The sequence below is a fragment of the Natator depressus genome, chromosome 14 (genome assembly GCF_965152275.1).
Source record: "Natator depressus isolate rNatDep1 chromosome 14, rNatDep2.hap1, whole genome shotgun sequence".
Lineage (NCBI taxonomy): Eukaryota > Metazoa > Chordata > Testudines > Cheloniidae > Natator > Natator depressus.
In genome coordinates this window covers 39,911,006-39,930,269 of record NC_134247.1, presented here as the reverse complement: position 1 = coordinate 39,930,269, position 19,264 = coordinate 39,911,006, and the positions used below count along the sequence as shown (strand labels likewise).

The following is a 19,264-nucleotide window of genomic DNA, read 5'->3' as shown; positions in this document are numbered from 1 at the left end:
TGGTACCATGTGATATTTCTAATATTTGAAGATATGAAGTATCAACTATAAATCTTTTTATTGTATTTCTTGTTATGGCCAGATTCACCAGCACACTGTGGCTGTTTTGCCCCACTCTGGAGCAGCACAAAGCAGCCAGTTAAACTGGGTTTACAGTTTCTTTGTATCACCAGAGCAGTTCAAAGCAGCCAGAGTGTATAACAGATTTCCCCTACCTCCCCACATCCTCCAAATCCCCCCTTGTTCTTGCACCTCCTTACATTCCCCAAGACACACCCCAGATCCCTCTCCCTCTTGCACCCCGTATTTTGCTGCATACACACACCCCTAGTTTCCCCCTCCTACCCTCTCTGTGCAGAAGATCTGGTGCAACGTGCAGCATTTGAAAACAAGTAGGATTAATGGTTATTTTTTGCCAGTATTTTCATAACTGGAAGTTGATCTGTCAGCAGAGGTTAGTGCATAAAATCTTCTCTTTCAGAGAAACTCACACAGAACTGCCCTGGTTTACAATGGCTGCCATCTCCCATTGCTCTCAATGGGATTAGGTTACAGTGGCCCTGAGTTAAGGTACACTTTTTCACAGAGGCCACTGCGTCCCCTTGTTTCCAGTGACAGTGAAGTCACAGCAGTCTTTGTTCTGGGCAGCCTGTAGCCTCACTCCCATGGGGAACAATAAAAGATACATTCACTTCTGAAAATGGCCAACTAAACCTGGGCAAGTTGTGACCTCAGTCCCTTTGAGAACAGTAGAAGATGATGGCCATTTTGAAAGAGGACCGTTCTTTATCGGAATTAAACACTATCCTTAACTCCAACCAAAATATCGATTAATGACTTTGTTAAATATCCAATATACATGTATTACAAAAATTATATTCAGATGGTAAATATAAGAAGCATATTTATACAATAAATAAAAAATGTGTCTGAAATGAGTCATCTTTACAATGACTGTAATAATGGCACTATTTAACCATATGTTCTGGTCATTTTAGTGGCCACTAAAATAAGTAATAAAGAATAAATATTATAACACAATTAGTGTAAACCAATAGTTATTAACATTGAAAGTAAATAGTAACACCAATACTTTAGGATGTATTTTGGTTGAAGTTAAGGATGGTGTTTAATTTTCTAAAAATATCAGTTATGGTTTGTGTTGTTTTATTAGAAATTGTACTTGACTTTTTATCCTTTACTTTGTAATTCCTCATTTTTAATGGTTCTGTTTATTAATTAGAGCAATTGTAACTCACATTAAATGAAGCTTTTTTGTTTCTGAATAATAATTAATTCAACCCCTCCTTCCCCCTTAGCCTCTGTCCATCTCCCATAGTTCTAAGCTCTCTTTAGAACACTGAATTAATTAACTTCATTCATTCATTCCTGTGGTTTGTTTTTAATGAAATTGTCCCTCTGGTCACACTGAATTCTCCCTTCTTGTCACTTTACCTTTCGCTCTGTGTTGCCTCCAGAAGCAGTAAGTGGCCAGGGCAATGAGAACAGCCAGGAGAGCCAGGATCACCCCCAGAGCCACCATCCAGGGATTGACTCTTGGGAAAAACAGCTCTGCAAAGGAAAGTACCATTAGTCTGCAAACACTGAGGCCCAGATCCACAATGGCACTTAGACACCTAAACTGTAATTTTAGGCACCACTGCAACCTGGAAAACCTCTGCTCGGCTGCCACCTGTCTCTCTAGGCACCTAAGCTCACTCAGTGCTTAAAAGTTCCCTACGTTTCTGCCTCTGAGCATGCTCACTGCTGCCTCGGTCTAGGCACCCAGACACCTCTCTCTATCAGCCTCCATTCAAAATCCAGCCAGAGGAGGTAGAGTCACCCATCTTATACCTTCCAGCCTAGTGGTTGGAGCACTCACCCAGGATGTTGGGGCCTGGTTCAGTTTCCCCCTCCCGTGCATAGGGAGACAGGATTTCAACAGGGATCTTTGCTAGCTGAGGGGCATGTGCTAACCACTAAGCTAGGCACATTCTGGTGTCTGGAGCACCCTCAATCTCGCCAGTTAAAGCTGTTCCAGCTTGTATGAGATACTTAGTAGTCCCTGGGACCGAGAAAGAGGCTGTGCTAGTGACTCCATAGCCGGGTGGTTAGGGCATCCATGTGGAAGACCAGTGCCCTGCTCTCATGTCCCTTTAATTATTTATCCAAAGTGGATCAGCTTCAACAGGAGAGATTGAAACCCCCACCTCAGAGTATCCCCATAGCTCAGTGCTTACAGCACTCCCCTGCAAGGGGGAAACCCCTCTTCAAATCCCTTCTTTCTCTAACCACTGGGTGAAAAGACACAAGGAGAGTTCCTCCTCCGCTGACCATTTTGTGCAGGGTGAAGCAGGCACCTAGCTCATTCTCACAAGAAACAGCTTAGCTACCTAAGCTGCCTGACCCCAGGTGAGGGGCTCTTGTTCGTGGATCACAAGCAGAGATAGGTGCCTCCCTGCATCTGACACTGAACTCTGGGACAGGGGCAGGGCTTAGGAAACACCCTTCTCATCAGCATCTCCCAATGGCTAGCTAAGGCAGCTCCCCGCCTTGTGTACTTGCTTTTGTGGATCCTGTTCTTAGCTACCTGTCTTTCCCCATTCATTGTACAGGGAGCCTGGATGCCTAACTCAGGCTTTGTGGGTTCCAGTGATTTTCTAGGTCCCTAAAAGTTAGGCACTGCAATACTCAGTCTCACAATGTCCGTCGCTTTGTGAATCTGGACCAGTGAGGGGAATTCTGGATTTTGGTGATCAATGACAACACTGCATGACTGGCTGAAGGAATCCTATGGGAGCTCCCAATGGATGTCATGGTGAGATACAGCTCCTCCATGCTTTATTACAAAGCCAGTGAGAGTCCTAGCCTTATTCTAGCTCTGGAATAGGGCTGACATCCAGACAACACTACAGATTGGAGTTGTCTTGTAATTGGGTCTGGGTGACACCCTGCCACAGCTGTAATTGTAGTGTAGATGGGCCTGGCAAGAGCAGAGACCGTGGGGGTGAGGTTTTCAAGTTACTTCATTGATGTGCTTCTGAAAATCTCACTCTTTAATGTCAGAGTTATTAGAAAACAATGTGTAAGAAAGAGGAAAACTAGTGAAACCAGAGTTACCTCTGAACCCACGACCCTAAGCCAGGGCCAGATGGAGAGGTGCCACAACACATCAGTGTGACCTCCCCCCAGCACACAAGAGAAGGGGGATCCTTGCTGGTTACAAACTCATCATCCAGTGGGTCACCAAATGCAGGAAAATGTTCACTCCCTTAGAGATTCCCAAATGGAAAACTCTGAACTCTGAGCTGAAGTGGCACCAGAACAGTTGAGTGAAAATGCCCTTTATCCTTTAAACATGTGCCATCAGGAGCTTAGACATTCAACTAACCCCAATGTCCCCACAGATGTTTTCACCAGCAAAATAGCACAGAAACAAAACTAGAACCCTAGTCATGGCTGGGCTGAGCACTGGCCCTTGCTATTGTTCCTGGTGGCCTGTCCTCTGCGCTCTGCAGACTGTGTTAGGAAGAAATCCTCACTCTGATTCATGCTCCTGTTATCTCGCTCCCTGAGGTCTTTGTGTATTTGGCAGCAAATAACTCCCTGTGTTTTAGCAGCACTGCTCAGGGCTTTGACCTTGTTAAATCTCTTAGGTGCAACCAAACTGGACCTGGTCAGTCCTTGCCAATGTGCAGGCCTGTGTGGAGCAGCAGCACCCCAGAGAGCCTGCTCCTGATGTTCCGAGTGCAGTCCTCTCCTGCATCTTACACATTCCTCTATACAGATTTTTTTTTCATTCTTTTTACTGAAATATGTCATAGAGTTATCGATTTCAAGGCCAGAAGGGTAGATTATGATCATCTACTCCGACATTCTGAACAACACAGGCCAGAAAACTTCCCTGAATAAATTCCTGCTTCAAGTCCAATAGCTGCGGTTGAGCAACAGAACTTCTTTTAGTAAAAAGTAAAAGCCCCAGGAGGATTGTACACATAGGAAGTGTCCATACAGGGTGTTCTCTGAGGTTAACTGCAACAAAATTGGAGTCAGGAAATTCAGACCAATGTTCTCTCCGAAACCTTATCTCTGGACCCTTCAACATGTGCATTAGCAGAGGGATAAGGTGGGTAAGGTAATATCTTTTATTGAACCAACTTTTGGGGATGAAAGACAAGGTTTCGAGCTACACAGAGCTCTTCTTCAGGGCTGTCTCTTTCACCAACAGAAGTTGGTCCAATACAAGATATTACCTCACCCACCTTGTCTCTCTAACATCCTGGGACCAACACGGCTACGACAACACTGCAAACATTAACAGAGGGTCCATCAGAGTGTTGACCAACTGCCATGACTTAATGGTGAGTAAGGAGATTTTAGCCCCTGCTGCAGCCAGTCGCACAACGATGTGAGAAGCTCCAGCCATCACATAATTTCCAGCCCTACTGTGGGGAAAGCCCCTCTCATTGGCTGCCTCCCAATCTCCTGGGGTTGGCAATTAGAGCTGGATGGAAAACAGAATTTCCGTTCTACAGGAAATGCTGATGTTTTGAAAAAAAAAAAAAAAAGGTTCTGAATCCTAATGAAAAGCTTAAATTTCCTGCACAATGAAAAAAAAAAAAATTTCACTTGGGGCCACCAAAACATTTTGTCTCATATGTCAAAACATTATAGTACAATACAAAACATAACATATAACACAACTACACAAAATATAATATATTTTATATTCAAATTACTATTTAATATAATGTACATGCCAGACAAAATCAATCAGAAGCATAAAGTGAAAATGTAATGTAATGTTTGATACTATCCAAACAAAATGAGTCAAAATGATTCATTTTTACCTTTTCCCATCAAAAATGTCATTGAAATCAACACATTCCTGCAAAATACTTTGATTTACACCAAGCTGCCTTTGCTAATGGAAAACGGTTCTGTTGAAATACTTCTGAACAGCTCTGCTAGCAATGCCGCCTTCATTTTGTGATTTATGAAGTAGTGGGCAATGTCACAGTGTCACCAAATGCACCCCTGTATTGAAATTCTACACACCATTGAAATAATCGTTGTATATAATTTGCCTTGTGAGGCGTGATGAAGTGGGGAATTTTCTTAATATTTGTATTAATAGTGTCTGCGCGCACCTTAGTTTCCCCTAGTTGCACGATTAACCAGGTAGTTGGATATGGGTGTTTGATCTTTGCAAAGACCCCTAGAGGATTAGGTGTGAATGCAGTCTAGCTGCCTGGGCCCAGACAATGGGCAATACTTTGTAAATTATCAACTGATGGATAGGGGACCCAACCTCTGCAAGAAGGCAGCCAGTTAAAAAGAGTTGGAGAACAAAGAGATGGGGGCCAGGTGACCAGTTTTGCCTGGGAAATTCAACAAAGGATGGAGGAGGGGTAACTGGGCATGACAGAAGGTGAGCTGTTGGAATCAGGACACTCTCCAGTTTGAGTCTCGGGGGAAGGGGGGAGAGCCAGGGCTCTGGGCGTGGCCAACATGGACTTTGCTGTAGCTTTCTGGGTCCTGTGCTAACAAAAAACTCGCCTACGCTGTGTTCCAGACCACTAATAAACCCTTCTGCTTTACAATGCTGGCTAAGAGTCACTGCTAACTGAGAAGCTGGGGGTGCATGACCTGCTTTCGAGGTGTGTAAGGATGCCCCCAGGTGTCTCATTCAGATGGACTCACTGCAGGGAGCTATTTCTCATGGAAGAATTTCAAAAAAACTCTGCACATGGACTGCATATTGGACTATAATCTATGGAACTGATTCTGGAAGAACTGTTTACAAGTCAGCAGCTCATCTGTGCTAGGTAACTGACTTAAGAATTTTATTCATGTCTGTATGGATAATGATTGTTTAACCACAATAACTTTCTTTTATTTTTAATAAATCTTAGTTTAGTTAATAAGGACTGGCTGTAAGCATGTACTTGGGTAAAATCTGAAATATTCATTGATCTGGGGGGTAATGTGTCCAATCTCTTGGTATTGGTAGAACTTTATATATGGTGAATAAGATTTTCAGTAATCTTCATCATATTTGACTTGGCTGTCAGGGTGAGAGCCAAAGGCTGGATTGCTTAAAGGGAACTGTATTTTAGCTTCTTGGTAATCAGTAAGGCATTACAGAGCGTGTTTTGTTACTGGCTGGTGTGATGGGATGTACTTCCCCCGCACTGGAAAAGCAGGGACAAACCACACACTCTGGGCAGAGGAAGCCATTCCCCTCACCTTACTGGGCATGCTCCAAGTGCTGCCTCAGTATAAAAGGAAGCAGCCCAGATCATTCTAGACTGACTGCCAGAGAGGAAGGATGCATGCATGCCGCAGCCTCCAGCCTGGGAGCAGACGCAGCCCCAGCTGCAGCCCCAGCCCCAGACTGTGGGAGCTGGAGACGCCGAGATCCAGGCAGATGCCTGGATACCTGTGGACACCCTGTGGAGGCCAGAGTCACCAGGGGTAGCACAGCCTAGGGAACCCAGAGACCCTGAAGATGCCCAGGCCTTGGCTTCAGGGGATACAGTAGGAAGTAGCCCAGGGGAACTAGACAGTGGACTGGTTAGTGAACAGGATTTTGAGTCGGTGTGTTTTGGCCAGATCCCTGCTGACTCAGTGGCACGCACACTTGCCACCACTAGGGCCCTGAGCTAGGACCCGGTGGAGAGGAAGGGTCTGGGTCCCCCTACCCTGGCCATCACACACACACACCCCCCTTGGTGGTGGCCCACTTCCCCGACTCTGACCATAGCTCTATTAAGGAGTGCAACCTTCTTGGCTCTGGCCACAAGGCCACACAGCCTGAGAGAGAGGGTGATTGTATTGACTCTGGCTATTGCGCCATACTGCCCCGGCTACAAGAGCGACCACATTGACTCTGGAGATTGGGCCATACTGCCCTGAGGCTAAGGGTAGGTGAGCAGACTTAACTGCAGGGCCTTGACGCCCTTGCCCTATCCCAAAGGGGGCAGGGTGTACTTGCCCCGCAACAGCTGGGTAAATCTAAATAAAGAAAAGACCACCAGTTTTCAGGCTTGTTTGCCCTGATTGAGCAATCTCAGTGTGGCCTCCTCAGCAACCAAGGTCACAGATGTGTATTATCTTTATTTATGTTGTAACCATTTCTGACTGTAATGCCTTAATATTTGTACTCACTTAAATCTCATGGTAGTTAAATAAACTTGTTCTACTCTTTAATCAAAACTAATCCAGTGTTCTGAACTGTCTGGGTAACGCCGTTTAAGGTGACAGTCTGTATCTTGATCCCCTTAGAGAGGCAACAGACCTAATATATCTGGACTGTCCAGGAGAGGGCTGGAGAGTGCAGAACACACATTTCTGGGGAAAAATCCAGGATTCTGAGTGCGTTGAGGTTACCCTGAATATGGTAACCAAGGAAGCTGGGGCCAGAGTTGCTGGACCAGGGCTGTGGCTGTACAAAGACACTCAAAGTGTGACCTGCATGCTGTTTGTGAGGAGCCCAGGTTAGGATTCAAAACAGCAAAGCAAAGCATTGTGTGGTACCCCAGCTTGCAGGGCAGGGGTGACAGCCCCTCACTGGTCTGGATTGCACCCCGGAATGCCATACGCAGCCTGTTCAGCAGATGTAACAATGCAGACTTGAGACAAACAACATTCTAAATATTGCAATGGGGACCCCTCTGCTACTGCCTGGGTGCAGGTAGGTGAGGTTTGGAAGAGAGGCTGGGGGAACGGAAAGTGAAGGTAAAACTGTTCTGGGGTGGCCTTGCCTATTGCCCACTGTGAGGGAGGCCAGTGCTGCTGTGGGAGGGCTCTAGCCGTACTAATGGATTTTATTAAAGAATGTCTCACCTCCTTCTTTCAAATATCACTGGTGCTACTTTGTTGTTGTGCAGGTGGCTATTGTTCATTGATTACAATAATTATATTGTAACAAAAATATTTTATAGGCAGTATTGCCAGATCAAGTGTTCAAAAGTCATGAATCAGGCCCCCCTCCCCCTAAATCATGAGATTTTAGAAAACAATAAATGTTACTTTGTATTTGCCTTCTGGTTTGTGAGCCTTTAGGGGTCACATTTTCAAGCTTTTACGTGCAATCAGGAGGGTTAAACATTTTTCCAGGTAAAGCTGAGATTCTTACATAAACTTGCAATTCTAGTAGATGAGGCTTTAATTGAAATAGACAATATCAGGAGTTTCACTATAAAATCATGAGAATTGACAGTGGTGAAAGTGAATAATATAAAGGCTCCCTGCACTTCCTCCTCTATAACTTTGGATCTATGTATATGATATTTCATATCTGCTTATTTTGGACACTTGTGTCCAATCTCCAATTGATTTGTATGTGAAGAATTGGGCCCATTTGCGTCATTCTGTAATGCAACAGCAGAAGGTACATGCTCTGGGGAGATTAGGGTCAAAGGGGTTATGCAGATTCTAAATCTGAATTTCTTGACTTCTGTGAAACTTAATATAAACTGACACTTTGGCTCCCTCAGTCTTTACTCAGGCAGAGCTCTCAGCTAAGCGAGTGGGAATGCTGCCTTGGCCTGGGATGCTGGCCTGGGTCCTTGGTGGTTCTGTGACATTGATTTAGTTTTTTGGCATGTACTCCAGAGACAGTAAAAGAGAGGCTCATGCAGTATCTAGAAAAATATATAACTAGGAGTGAGCAATAAACACACCATCATACACACTCCCCACTAGCATCTGCCATGTCCATTCTATCCCTGATGCACTGTGGGTGGCACTGACCTGCTATGGAAGCTGTTGATAATTTCTCTTGGTTAAGAGGCAGGTTCCTGACAGAACAGGACAAATCCTGGTTGGAATGTTCTGTTATAAAAATAGAAATCTGGCTTTGAAACAGGCCATTGGCATCCTTGAATATTTTTTCAGAAGCAGATGGTAGCAGCTGCCCACTGTGATCTCTCCACTGAGCCTTGGGCTCTGGGTGCCAGCCTGCTGATCGACACACAACCCAGATTGTTCCATCTTGGTAACCATCAACAGAGATTTGGGGGTCAGAGCCTGAAACTAGAGAAGAATGGAATAAACCTGTGTTAATTCTACACAATTAGCAAAAGAACAATAGCAGAAAGAATGAATTAATTCTCCTTCTGCATCCCCAGAACCCAGAGTCACTGGGAACTACACGAAAAATACATGGCAAGTGTTTCTCGGAGTGTTGGGAGATCTGTTCTCTTCTCTATAATTTCCCAATACTGATTTCTACCTGTGGAAATTGGATCCTGAGTTTATCCACAATGGAAAATAATGAGGCAATTCCAAGAGAAAGCTGACAAAGAAAATAGCAGTCAATAAATAAATAGAACAGGTGGCCAGCTCCTGAGAAATGCTGAGCAGCTCAGACACTTCACTGGGCGACACCAGCACTCAGCACCAACCAACTCTGGTTCATAACAAGGAAACATCTTGGAAACATTCTACAGAACACACGGTGTATTTAAATAAGCAAAAATTGGGAAAGTCACCTGATAGACATAAAGCCTGGGAAATGGGAATGGTGGGGCTGTTTTAATGGCTGAGGAATGTTTTAACTCTATTCCGTTCTAGTTAAAACAAAGCCAAGTTTAGAAAAATACGCAGAGTGCCGAGCACAGATGCGAAATTCCTCCAGTTCATTCTCAGAGAGCAGCTGCTGCCCCTGCTGCTCAATAACTAGAGTCTGAAAGGGGATTCCTGCTATCAATGTGTGAATGAGAAGCATCCAGAGTCCTCTCACAAGGAGCTCTCCTGCCCCGTTTATTTCACTGCTAGGAAAGTAAAACAAGCTACAGACCTGCCACCTGCAGTTCCAGTAAGGCTTCTTCATACGAGACACTGGACTGAAAGAAACATGTGTACTGTCCATGGTCAGAAACCTGGACATGGCGTATTCTCAGGGAAACACTCCCACTGGTGATATTGTCTTTCAGCAGCTCTGTCCTTCCCTGATATCCCGGCATCTGCTCTCCATACTGATCCCGTCCATCCTTATACCGGTGCACAACTGCAGAGAACTGGGATCGGAACCACCTCAGCTCCATGTCCTCAGCGCTCATCCTGGGGGAGAGGTGGCAGGGCAGGACGGCCTCCCCGCCTAGGGAGGCAGTGATCGGATGGTCAGGTCCAGTCACTGTGAACCGTGCTGTGAAATGTTTCGGGGGAAAAGAAAATTAAATTGGAGAGGAACCAAGACAGGCAGAAATGTAAGTGCAGCTGGGTGCTTATTCCCATCTTTGAAGCGTTCAAAATCCAGGAGTCAACCCCCCGAAAAATCATGGGATTGGCTTAAAAATAGAGATTTTTTAAAAATGATAAAATTGGGCTTGTTCTCTGCCTTCTGATTTCTGAACCTTTAAAGTTGACTTGGGTCACATTTCCAAGCATATATCTGCAACCACAAGGGACAGACACTTACTTTAAAGCAAAATGAAAGCTGAGATTCTCATCTAATCACAGGCCTGCAGGACTTGTGGCTTCAAGAAACACATCAAATATCATGAGACTTGTGATAAAATTCTGCGAGCTGGTAACACTGAGGGGCTGTCTCCACCTTGAGCTGGAAGTGTAATTTCCAGTGTGGGCAGACATGCACCCACTAGTTCTGATTGAGCTAGCATGAGAAAGTGTAGCCGTGGTGGTGTGAGCGGGCGGATGGACTAGCTCTCCAGGTATGATCCTGCCCAAGGCCCTAGGTACATATTTAGGGAGGCTGCTCATGCCACTGTGTCTACTCTGCCATTTATAGCACGATAGCTTGATCAGAGCTAGTGCAGGTATGTCTATCCCATCTTACATATTTAAAGGCTTCGACAGTGCTAATTAATGGCTTAACGGCATGGGAAGGGGAGGGAGAGCTGGTATGTTGGAGGGGAAAGGGGGGGGCTACATGTGTGAGGGATGGTGCGGCAGGGGGTGGAGAAGGAGACAGACTCAGCAGTTTTATCTCACACTTACAATCACTGTAAGCACCAGGGAACTGTCACGATGCTGGGATACAGACTGTGCCTCAGATTTCTCTCACCAGCCCTGTTAGCAACTACACACTGTAAACCCTTCAAAACACAACCCCATTATCCCCACTGCACTGTAACACAATGTGTCGGCGGGGCCAGGAGTGCTGAGGAACAGCATAGCAACCATGTGGCCTAGCGGAGAGACCACTGAACTCGGACTATTCCTGGCTCTGCCACTGGCCTGCTGGGTGACCTTGAGCAAGTCTTTTCACTGCTCTGTGCCTCAGTTTCCCCATCTGTAAAATGGGAATAATGAATAAAGTTCCTTGAGCTCTATTGATGAAAAACACTATATAAAAGCTAGGGCCTTTTGTTATTATTGAGCCACAGTCGTGTATCAGCTGCAAACCTAAGTGAGAACTACAACTGCCTAAATGGCCACTACTGTCTACTACAAAGAGTCCTCTTTCTGTTCAAGAAACTAGGAAGGAAAGTCACTGACAAGATCTTTGCTAATGCAGAGCTAAGGATCACAGCGCTATCTCAGGTCCTTCCAGAAAATTGAGTTCAGCAAAACTCAGGCCTCTGAAAACCAGCAAATGCAGAGTTAAGGTACAAGCCAAAGCGACCTTAACTCTGCCCTGTTTGAGCGTTGACCTGATAAACCCATGGCGCACAGACCCACACCCGGCCTGTGCAGATAGAGCAGGTCCCTCAGGGATCAGGGCACATGACAACTGCAGCACAAACACCTTCTCCTTGCTAAGGGAACATTTGTTTTAGGTGAGTTGCGCTGTACAGGAGCAACCCACCCGCTCTACCCTCAACATTGAGCAACTGCCCAGAAACAGCCCCACATTTGCTACCTTTTACAGACCTTCACCCCCTTTAACGGCCCCTCCACCCTCACTCCCAGGATTCCATCGAGCACTATATGTCCCCTTCCCCATCGCTACACACACAGACAATCCCCGTGGCAAGCAGGCCCCTGAGCCCTGCTACTGACAATTACACAGCTCAGGGCTGAACTAAGGGACGCAGGATCCCTCAAGGTACACCTGCACCTCTCTCCTTTCATCACATGCCTGGGGGGGTGGGGGACAGGGACAACTCAGACCCAGATCTCAAGCACAGCTCTGCTGGAGCCGCTTGGCAAATGTCTCCACCAGTCAACCCAGCTGCACCTAACACAGTGACTGCAGCTGGGGCGTGCAGAGATGTGTATAGTTATAATTTTCAGACTGGAGCACCCACGGAAAAAAATAGTGAGTGCTCAGCACCCACCAGCCACCCGCCGATCAGGTGTTCAGAGGGCCCTGCAGATCAGCCCCTCCCCCACAGCGCCTCCTACCTGCTGCTGATCAGCGGCAGGCAAGGGGTTCTGGGGTGGAGGGGGAGGAGCGGGGTGGGAAGAGGCAGAGGAAGGGCAGGGCGTGCTTGGGGGAGGGGGCTGAACTGGGGTGGGAGAGGCAAGGTGGGGGTGTAGCCTTGGGGAAGGGGGCAGAGCAGGGACGGGAAGAGGTGGAGCGAGGGTGGGGCCTTGGGGAAAGGGGCAGAGTGGGGGCAGGGCCCTGGGGCGGGGCAGCGGTGGAGCACCCCCCGGGGAAAGCTGAAAGTTGGCACCTGTGAAATTCAGGAATTTAGAGATGTGCCCTGGAAGCTGGGGTTGAGAACACAGTGTAGCCGTGTTCAGTCATTCACTACAGAAACTCTCTGGTTTGTTTTATTAAAAGTTTTATTCCTTTCTAACAAACCGCTTTGTTGTTTAATGAACCCCGAGATCATTACATGGTGTCAGAAGTGCTGAACGAGAAGGAGACCGCGGTCATTTTGAAGTTAACTCCTGTGTTTGTAACTGAAAGCAGAGGCAAGGGGAGCACATGCAGCAGCAAACAGAGAAGAACAAAGGCTTTTGTATGTATTTTGTGAGCATAATAGTAGCTTGGCGGGGGGGAAGCCAAAAATGGATGTGTCGCAACTTCCATTCAGTCTGCAATTGTCAGGCAATGTTGCAGAGAACTGGAAAAAATTCAGAAAGAGATTTGACTTGTATTTAGTAGCCAGAGGGGCAGAAGAGAAAAATGATCAAGTAAAATGATCAATCTTTTTGCCTGTTGTTGAGGCGGAAGCATTGGATATTTAGAACAGCTTTACATTTGAAGAAGGTGAAAGCATGAAGTTAAGTAAAATACTGACTAAACTGGAGGAACATTGCATGCCAAAAAGGAATTGAGACACGCAAACAACGAGCATGAGAGGTGCTGTATTGGCCACGGATCAATCACAGCGTCACTAAAGTGGTAGGAAACTGCTGTTCATGCTTGAAATACAAGCCAACAAGGGAACAAGCAGAGCCACTGAGACCTCATCCAGTTCCACAAAGACCCTCTGAGAAGGCAGGCGCTGACGTATTTACCTGGCAATCAAAGGATTATTTAATAGTCACAGAGGATTATTCTCTGTATCCAGAAATTTGCACACTGCACAGTACTAGTGGTAAGTCGGTCAGTGATAGAAGACATGAAGGGAATCCTCTCCAGACATGGAATTCCAGATGAAGTCTTTAGCGATAATGGGCTGCAATTTTCGATTGCAGATTTTAGGCAATTTGCCATCGATTGTAGTCCAGACAAATCAAGGGGACACATTTTGACACAATCAAAGGGATCTATGTATAATCCCAGAAAGTTCCAACACATTGACAGTCGATGTGGACTCTGGCATTTCCCAACTGACTGATCCTTTATCATCAACAGGCAAAAGAGAACAACTCAGACTCCAATGAGAAGATCAGAGAGGGAGATTAAATGTCCTGAAAGGCTCATAGAGACTTGCTAACCTGCCTGGAGAAGGGGAATTTGAGGAAAATGAGTGGTAAAGACTCACTCTAGAGAGATATGCTGGTAACCTCACCTCTCTAGGTAATTTGTGAGGTGATTTATGGAAATGGCCTAGATGGGTTGAGAATTTAATGCATGTGTTAACTCTTATATACATATATAGAAACAGCTAATTGTTTTTTTTTTTTAAGAGGGAAGATAGAGAGATACGTTTGTGGAAGATTATAACTAAGGGCTTGGCTACACTCGCGAGTTAGAGCGCATTAAAGCAGCCCTGGGCGCCCTAGCTCACTCCCCGTCCACACTGGCAAGGCATGTAAAGCGCTCTGACTCTGCAGCTAGAGCGCTCCTGGTACTCCACCTCGGCGAGTGGAATAACGTTTGCTGCACCTTGGCTACAACGCCCAGGCGTCAGTGTGGACGAGGTGTTGCATTACTGCACTCTGATCGGCCTCCGGAAACGTCCAATCGCTGCAGGAATGCAGGTGTGCCCTTTCAAAGCTCCGTTTCTGACAACCGGCTGCTTCCCTGCTCTGAGACAAAGCAAACATCAGTGTGGAGTGCTGTGCGAGAGAGAGAGAGGCGGGGGGGGAGGAAGGGGGGTCTGCTGCTGTCTGAACTTACAAGACAGCCTGCTGATATGCTCTCAGCCCCCCCAAAAACCACTCTCTCTCTCTCTCCCCACATGCACACAACACACTCCCGGTCACACTCCACCCACCCATTTGAAAAGTACCTTGCAGTCACTTGCATGCTGGGAGAGCTGCCCATAAGGCACCGTTCCCAATGCCGCTGCAAGTGCCGCAGATGTGGCCATGCCAGTGCGCTTGGAGCGGTCAGTGTGGACAGACTGCGGCGCTTTCCCTAGTGCACTCTCCAAAGGCTGGTTTAACTCAAAGTGCTCTACATCTGCAAGTGTAGCCATGCCCTTAGAGATACTCCCTCATGAGGGACAGTATTATGAGCATGAGAATTTAGAGATGTGCCCTGGAATCTGAGGTTGAGAACACAGTGTAGCTGTGTTCAGCTCTTCACCACAAAAGCTGTCTAGTTTGTTTTATTAAAAGTTTTATTCCTTTCCCATTCACTGAGTTGTTGTTTAATGAGCCCCAAGATCATTACAGAAACCCCAGCAGGAGGGAACCAAAATGCCCAAGAAGCTGTGCAGGCAGCCCCAGGGGTGGAGTGGGTCACTAGGGGTATGTCTTCACTACCGCCAAATCGGCGGGGATCAATTTATCACGTCGAGTCCAGACGGGATAAATCAGTCCCCGAGCGCTCTCCCGCCGACTCCTGTACTCCAGCGCCGTGAGAGGCGCAGGCAGAGTCGACGGGGGAGCGGCAGCAGTCGACTCACCGCAGTGAAGACGCCGCGGTAAGTCGATCTAAGTACGTCGACTTCAGCTACATTATTCACATAGCTGAAGTTGTGTAACTTAGATCGATCCCCACCAGCGTACACCAGGCCTATAAGGCCTTCACCAAAGAGTACAGAATGAAGAAGCCAGCAAATATCCTCCCATGCTCATTGTGAGAGGAGGTCTCCCTCTCAGCCTGAGTCAGATGTGCCTAATGAAGTGTGAATGACTTGTGGGTTTTCATTTCATAACCAGAGAGTCGGGGATTCATGATCTGTTTGTGCCTGAAGAGTCTGATCTGTGACTTTCAGTCAGTCTGGCAGTGCGGTATATAGGAATTTGGTAGTGTCCCTTTAAAGAGTCTGTGAGCCCTGTAATGGCGCTCACCATGGTCTTTGTCTTAGAAGCCTCCAGTCACAGCAGCAGCGTGTGTGTAGCTAGGCCTGACAAGATTGTGTACAGGCAGCAAACATGGCTACTGGAGACCCAGACGTGCCCTGTGGTTTCTCCATGTGGCTGGTTGTGGGCAGGTTGAGCAGACGTGGCTTATAAGACAAGGCAGTGATGCGAGATGGACGATGACCAGCAATAGCAACAGCAGCAAACCCAGCGAGGAGGCTGGAGCTCCTACCTGACGCCAGCCTGTGGACCTGTAGAGCGAGGTAGAGAGCGACGTAGCCCGGCAGAGCGGAGCTCACTGTGGAGCCAGGGGCGAACGCGGGAACCTTCCCCGTCATCGTAGCTTGGTCTGGGGAACAGCAGAAATAACAAACCAGATGGGGAGTGAGTGTGATGCAGCGACAGGACAGTACCACGGGGCAGTGAGGAGGAGGTAACAAGCCTCACTGCTGCCTACAATGCACCAGAAGGGAAGGGATTTCCCCCACAGTCCTCATCTGCCCTGGCTCTGAGCAGGGTTAGATGTCACTGTGCCAGCAGCCGGTCCATACCACGCTCACACCATGGCTGCACCTGCGGAGCTGTCTGGTCATATTTAGATTGTAATACACTCTCGAGAGCAGGGATGGTCCCTCACTATTGGTGTATCCAGCACCCAGCACAACGGGATCCCCATCTCCCTTGGGGCATTCAGACACCACTGTGGAATGGGACATATTAAGGAAAACAAGCCAGCCTGGCATGAATGGCCACCGATTGCTGTGGTAAAGGGGCTCCATCGCCTGACCACACCTGTCCCAGGTGAGGGCTCTCTGGGGATCTCCCAGATCAGTCCCTGGCCCTGGTGATTTTACATGTCAGTGACCCACCCTCATTGCCTCCGGCCTTGGTGCAAATGTCAGGGATGAATTCTGAACAGGGTCACGCCAGCTCTGTGCCCCCTGGGATCTGTAACATTGAAACCTCTCTCAGGGTACACCTACACTGCAGCTGGGAGCGAGCTTCCCGGGGTGGGGGTGGGGGGGTAAGATAGACAAGTGATAGCTCTCCTGGTGCTAACACACCTAAACTAGCATGTAGCACTAGCTGGGGTAGGAAGAAAAGGAGGACTTGTGGCACCTTAGAGACTAACCAATTTATTTGAGCATAAGCTTTCGTGAGCTACAGCTCACTTCATCGGATGCATACTGTGGAAAGTGTTGAAGATCTTTTTATACACACAAAGCATGAAAAAATACCTCCCACCTCCCCCCACCCCACTCTCCTGTCCTCTAAAGTGATAAGCTATTACCAGCAGGAGGGTGGGGTGGGGGGAGGTATTTTTTCATGCTTTGTGTGTATAAAAAGATCTTCTACACTTTCCACAGTATGCATCCGATGAAGTGAGCTGTAGCTCACGAAAGCTTATGCTCAAATGAATTGGTTAGTCTCTAAGGTGCCACAAGTCCTCCTTTTCTTTTTGCGGATACAGACTAACATGGCTGCTACTCTGAAACAGTGTTAGTCTTGCGGATACAGACTAACACGGCTGCTACTCTGATAGCTGGGGTAGCAGAGCCAGCAGCTCAGGTTACGTGCCTGAGAACCAACCCGCCTGGACCCCCCCCCCCCCAGGTATGTACTCGGGTGGCTAGCTCAAGCCCCCGCCCATGCTACCCTCAGCTACACCACTACTTGTGTTGCACTAGCTGGAGCAGAGGAAGTACGTGTGTCTGCCTGTCTATGGCGGGAATCGCACCTCCCAGCCGCAGTGTGGACGTACCCTCAGAGACAAAGAGCTTTAGGCTCACGCCGCCCCCAGCCGTGCGGCCCCGGCCAGGCTGTGCGGTGGTGTAAAACCCTCCCAGGGAACCAGGCTGTGCCCGTAACTTCCCCTACGCTGGGACAGCCGCCGGGGCCAGTGTTGCCCACAGAGCGGCCAGCACTGGCCAGGAAGGGGCCTGACCAGGGCTCCAGGGCTCAGACTCGCGGCCTCCCCCCAGCGACTCCCACTGACAGAGCTCTGGGGGAGGTGAGGCTCCCCCTGCCCTGGCAGACACCTGTAACATGGGCAGCAGCGGTACCAGCACCTGCCCTCCCCCGGGGCAATGGCCCTGCAGGCTGGGGTGGGGCTGGGAGGGATTCACCGAGTCTGGAAATAACAAAGGGGGGGGGGGTGGAGAAACCCGGCCATTCCCTGCGGGGAGCTTGCACCATAAGGCCCCAGGTCACTCACCGAGGCTGCGGCACCCGCGCCGCACAGGGAGTCACGGAGCCGGAGGGCTTGAGACCGGACCCGCCATGGTTATTTGTGTGAATTTGTAGCTGAATTGACGGGGCCGAGCCCCCCCCCCACGCCTCGGCCTCCCCGCGCTTCAAAACTGAAAGTACCAAAGTAGCGGAAACTTAAAGTAACGGTCCGTGGCCCGGGCTGGGTGGGGCGGAGCAAATTGCTCTGAAAGTCCCAGCCCCCCCCCCCCCCCCGGGGCTCGGAGCTGGCGGGGTTGGGCCTGGCGGGGGCAGTTCGCCGGGGGAGCCAGTGTCGGGGTGTCAATGCCCCCCCCGCTGTTCCGGCCCCCCAGGGATCGCTGGGCTCGCAGTAATTCCCCCGCCCAGCCCCGTCCCCACAGCCCTGTCCGGCGGGGGGGGGGGGCGGGGGGGAAAAACGACGCAGCAGCAGCAAAAAGCACCAGCCAGGTCAGCCCCCCCCACCCCCCCGCACTGGCTGGAGGCAGAAGGGGGGGGGATGCTGCGGGGGGAGGGGAGCTGAAATCCGGAGTGACTGAGTGGGACCGGGGTGGGAACCAGGAGCGGATCAATGTGGGGGGGGGGGGTCAGAACGGACTGAAGGTGACTCGGGACCTGCCCGGCTGCAGCTGGTCCCTCCTTGGAGGGAGTGTTAATGGCCAGTCTGAGTTCCAGTGAAATCTCGGGGGCGGGGCTGGTGCAGAAGGAGGAGGCTGGGAGGAGGCAGCGGGGGGGGGGCCGGGTCCCGTCACTGTTCCGCGGTCACCAGCAGCCCGGAGAGGCGGAGTCCCGGGGGCTTCCTGGGCTCTGAGCCACCAGCTGGATTCTCATAAATCACAGGAGTGCCCCTCCCCCCAGCCCCGCCCCTTCCCAAACAGGAGGGGGGGGGAGCAGAGCCCAGATCTGGGGCCGTGTCCCTGCTGATCAGCGCAGATGCCTGCAGCCACTGACACCCCCTGCAGCCCCTCATCTCCCCAGCAGCCCTGAGTCACAGCAGCCCCCCGTGACTCCAACCTGATGGTTCAAAGGGGAGGGTTTGCAGGATCGGGCCCTTGTTGGCTTACTCCTATATTATTGCTCCCTATTCCATACAGCAGGAGGAGGGATCCAGGAAGGGAGTCTGGGGGAGGGGGAGACTCCAGCCCTGAAGCCCAGGTGGGGAAGGGGCTGAGATCCAGGAACTGCTTCCCATCGGAATTTGCTACCAGTAGCAAAAAGCTAAAGTCACTTGGTTTGCAGTGGCCGTCCTCTAACTGCCTATAGACATGTGCCCTGTTGCTTCCCGCAAGGCACCCGCGCATCTGTGTCCTGCCCACTCCCTGACACTCATGAACCTGGAGAACGTAGGTGCTCCTCTGCTTTTATCTTCCCTTAGGGGCCCAATTCAGCCCATCTGCTCAGCGGCAGACCAGCAGATCTTAGTTAGTCTCGAAGGTGCCACAAGTACCCCTCCTTCTTTTTATTAATAGTTCTGAGA

General features: G+C 49.0%; 1 protein-coding gene across 2 annotated transcripts in view; it reads right to left on the bottom strand.

Moving 5' to 3' along the window:
• Nucleotides 1–17,888, bottom strand: part of LOC141998456 (butyrophilin subfamily 1 member A1-like) — a 321,911-nt gene extending 304,023 nt beyond the window's left edge. For both annotated transcript variants that reach the window (XM_074971305.1, XM_074971306.1), the window contains exons 1-5: nt 17,777–17,888; nt 15,794–15,910; nt 9,806–10,153; nt 8,758–9,039; nt 1,456–1,572 (exon numbers count right to left, since the gene is read on the bottom strand). In XM_074971305.1, coding sequence (XP_074827406.1) covers nt 1,456–1,572; nt 8,758–9,039; nt 9,806–10,153; nt 15,794–15,899 — 853 coding nt within the window. In that variant the 5' untranslated portion in view covers nt 15,900–15,910; nt 17,777–17,888. The remainder of the gene's footprint in view (nt 1–1,455; nt 1,573–8,757; nt 9,040–9,805; nt 10,154–15,793; nt 15,911–17,776) is intronic.
• Between the last annotated feature and the right edge of the window lie 1,376 nt (nt 17,889–19,264).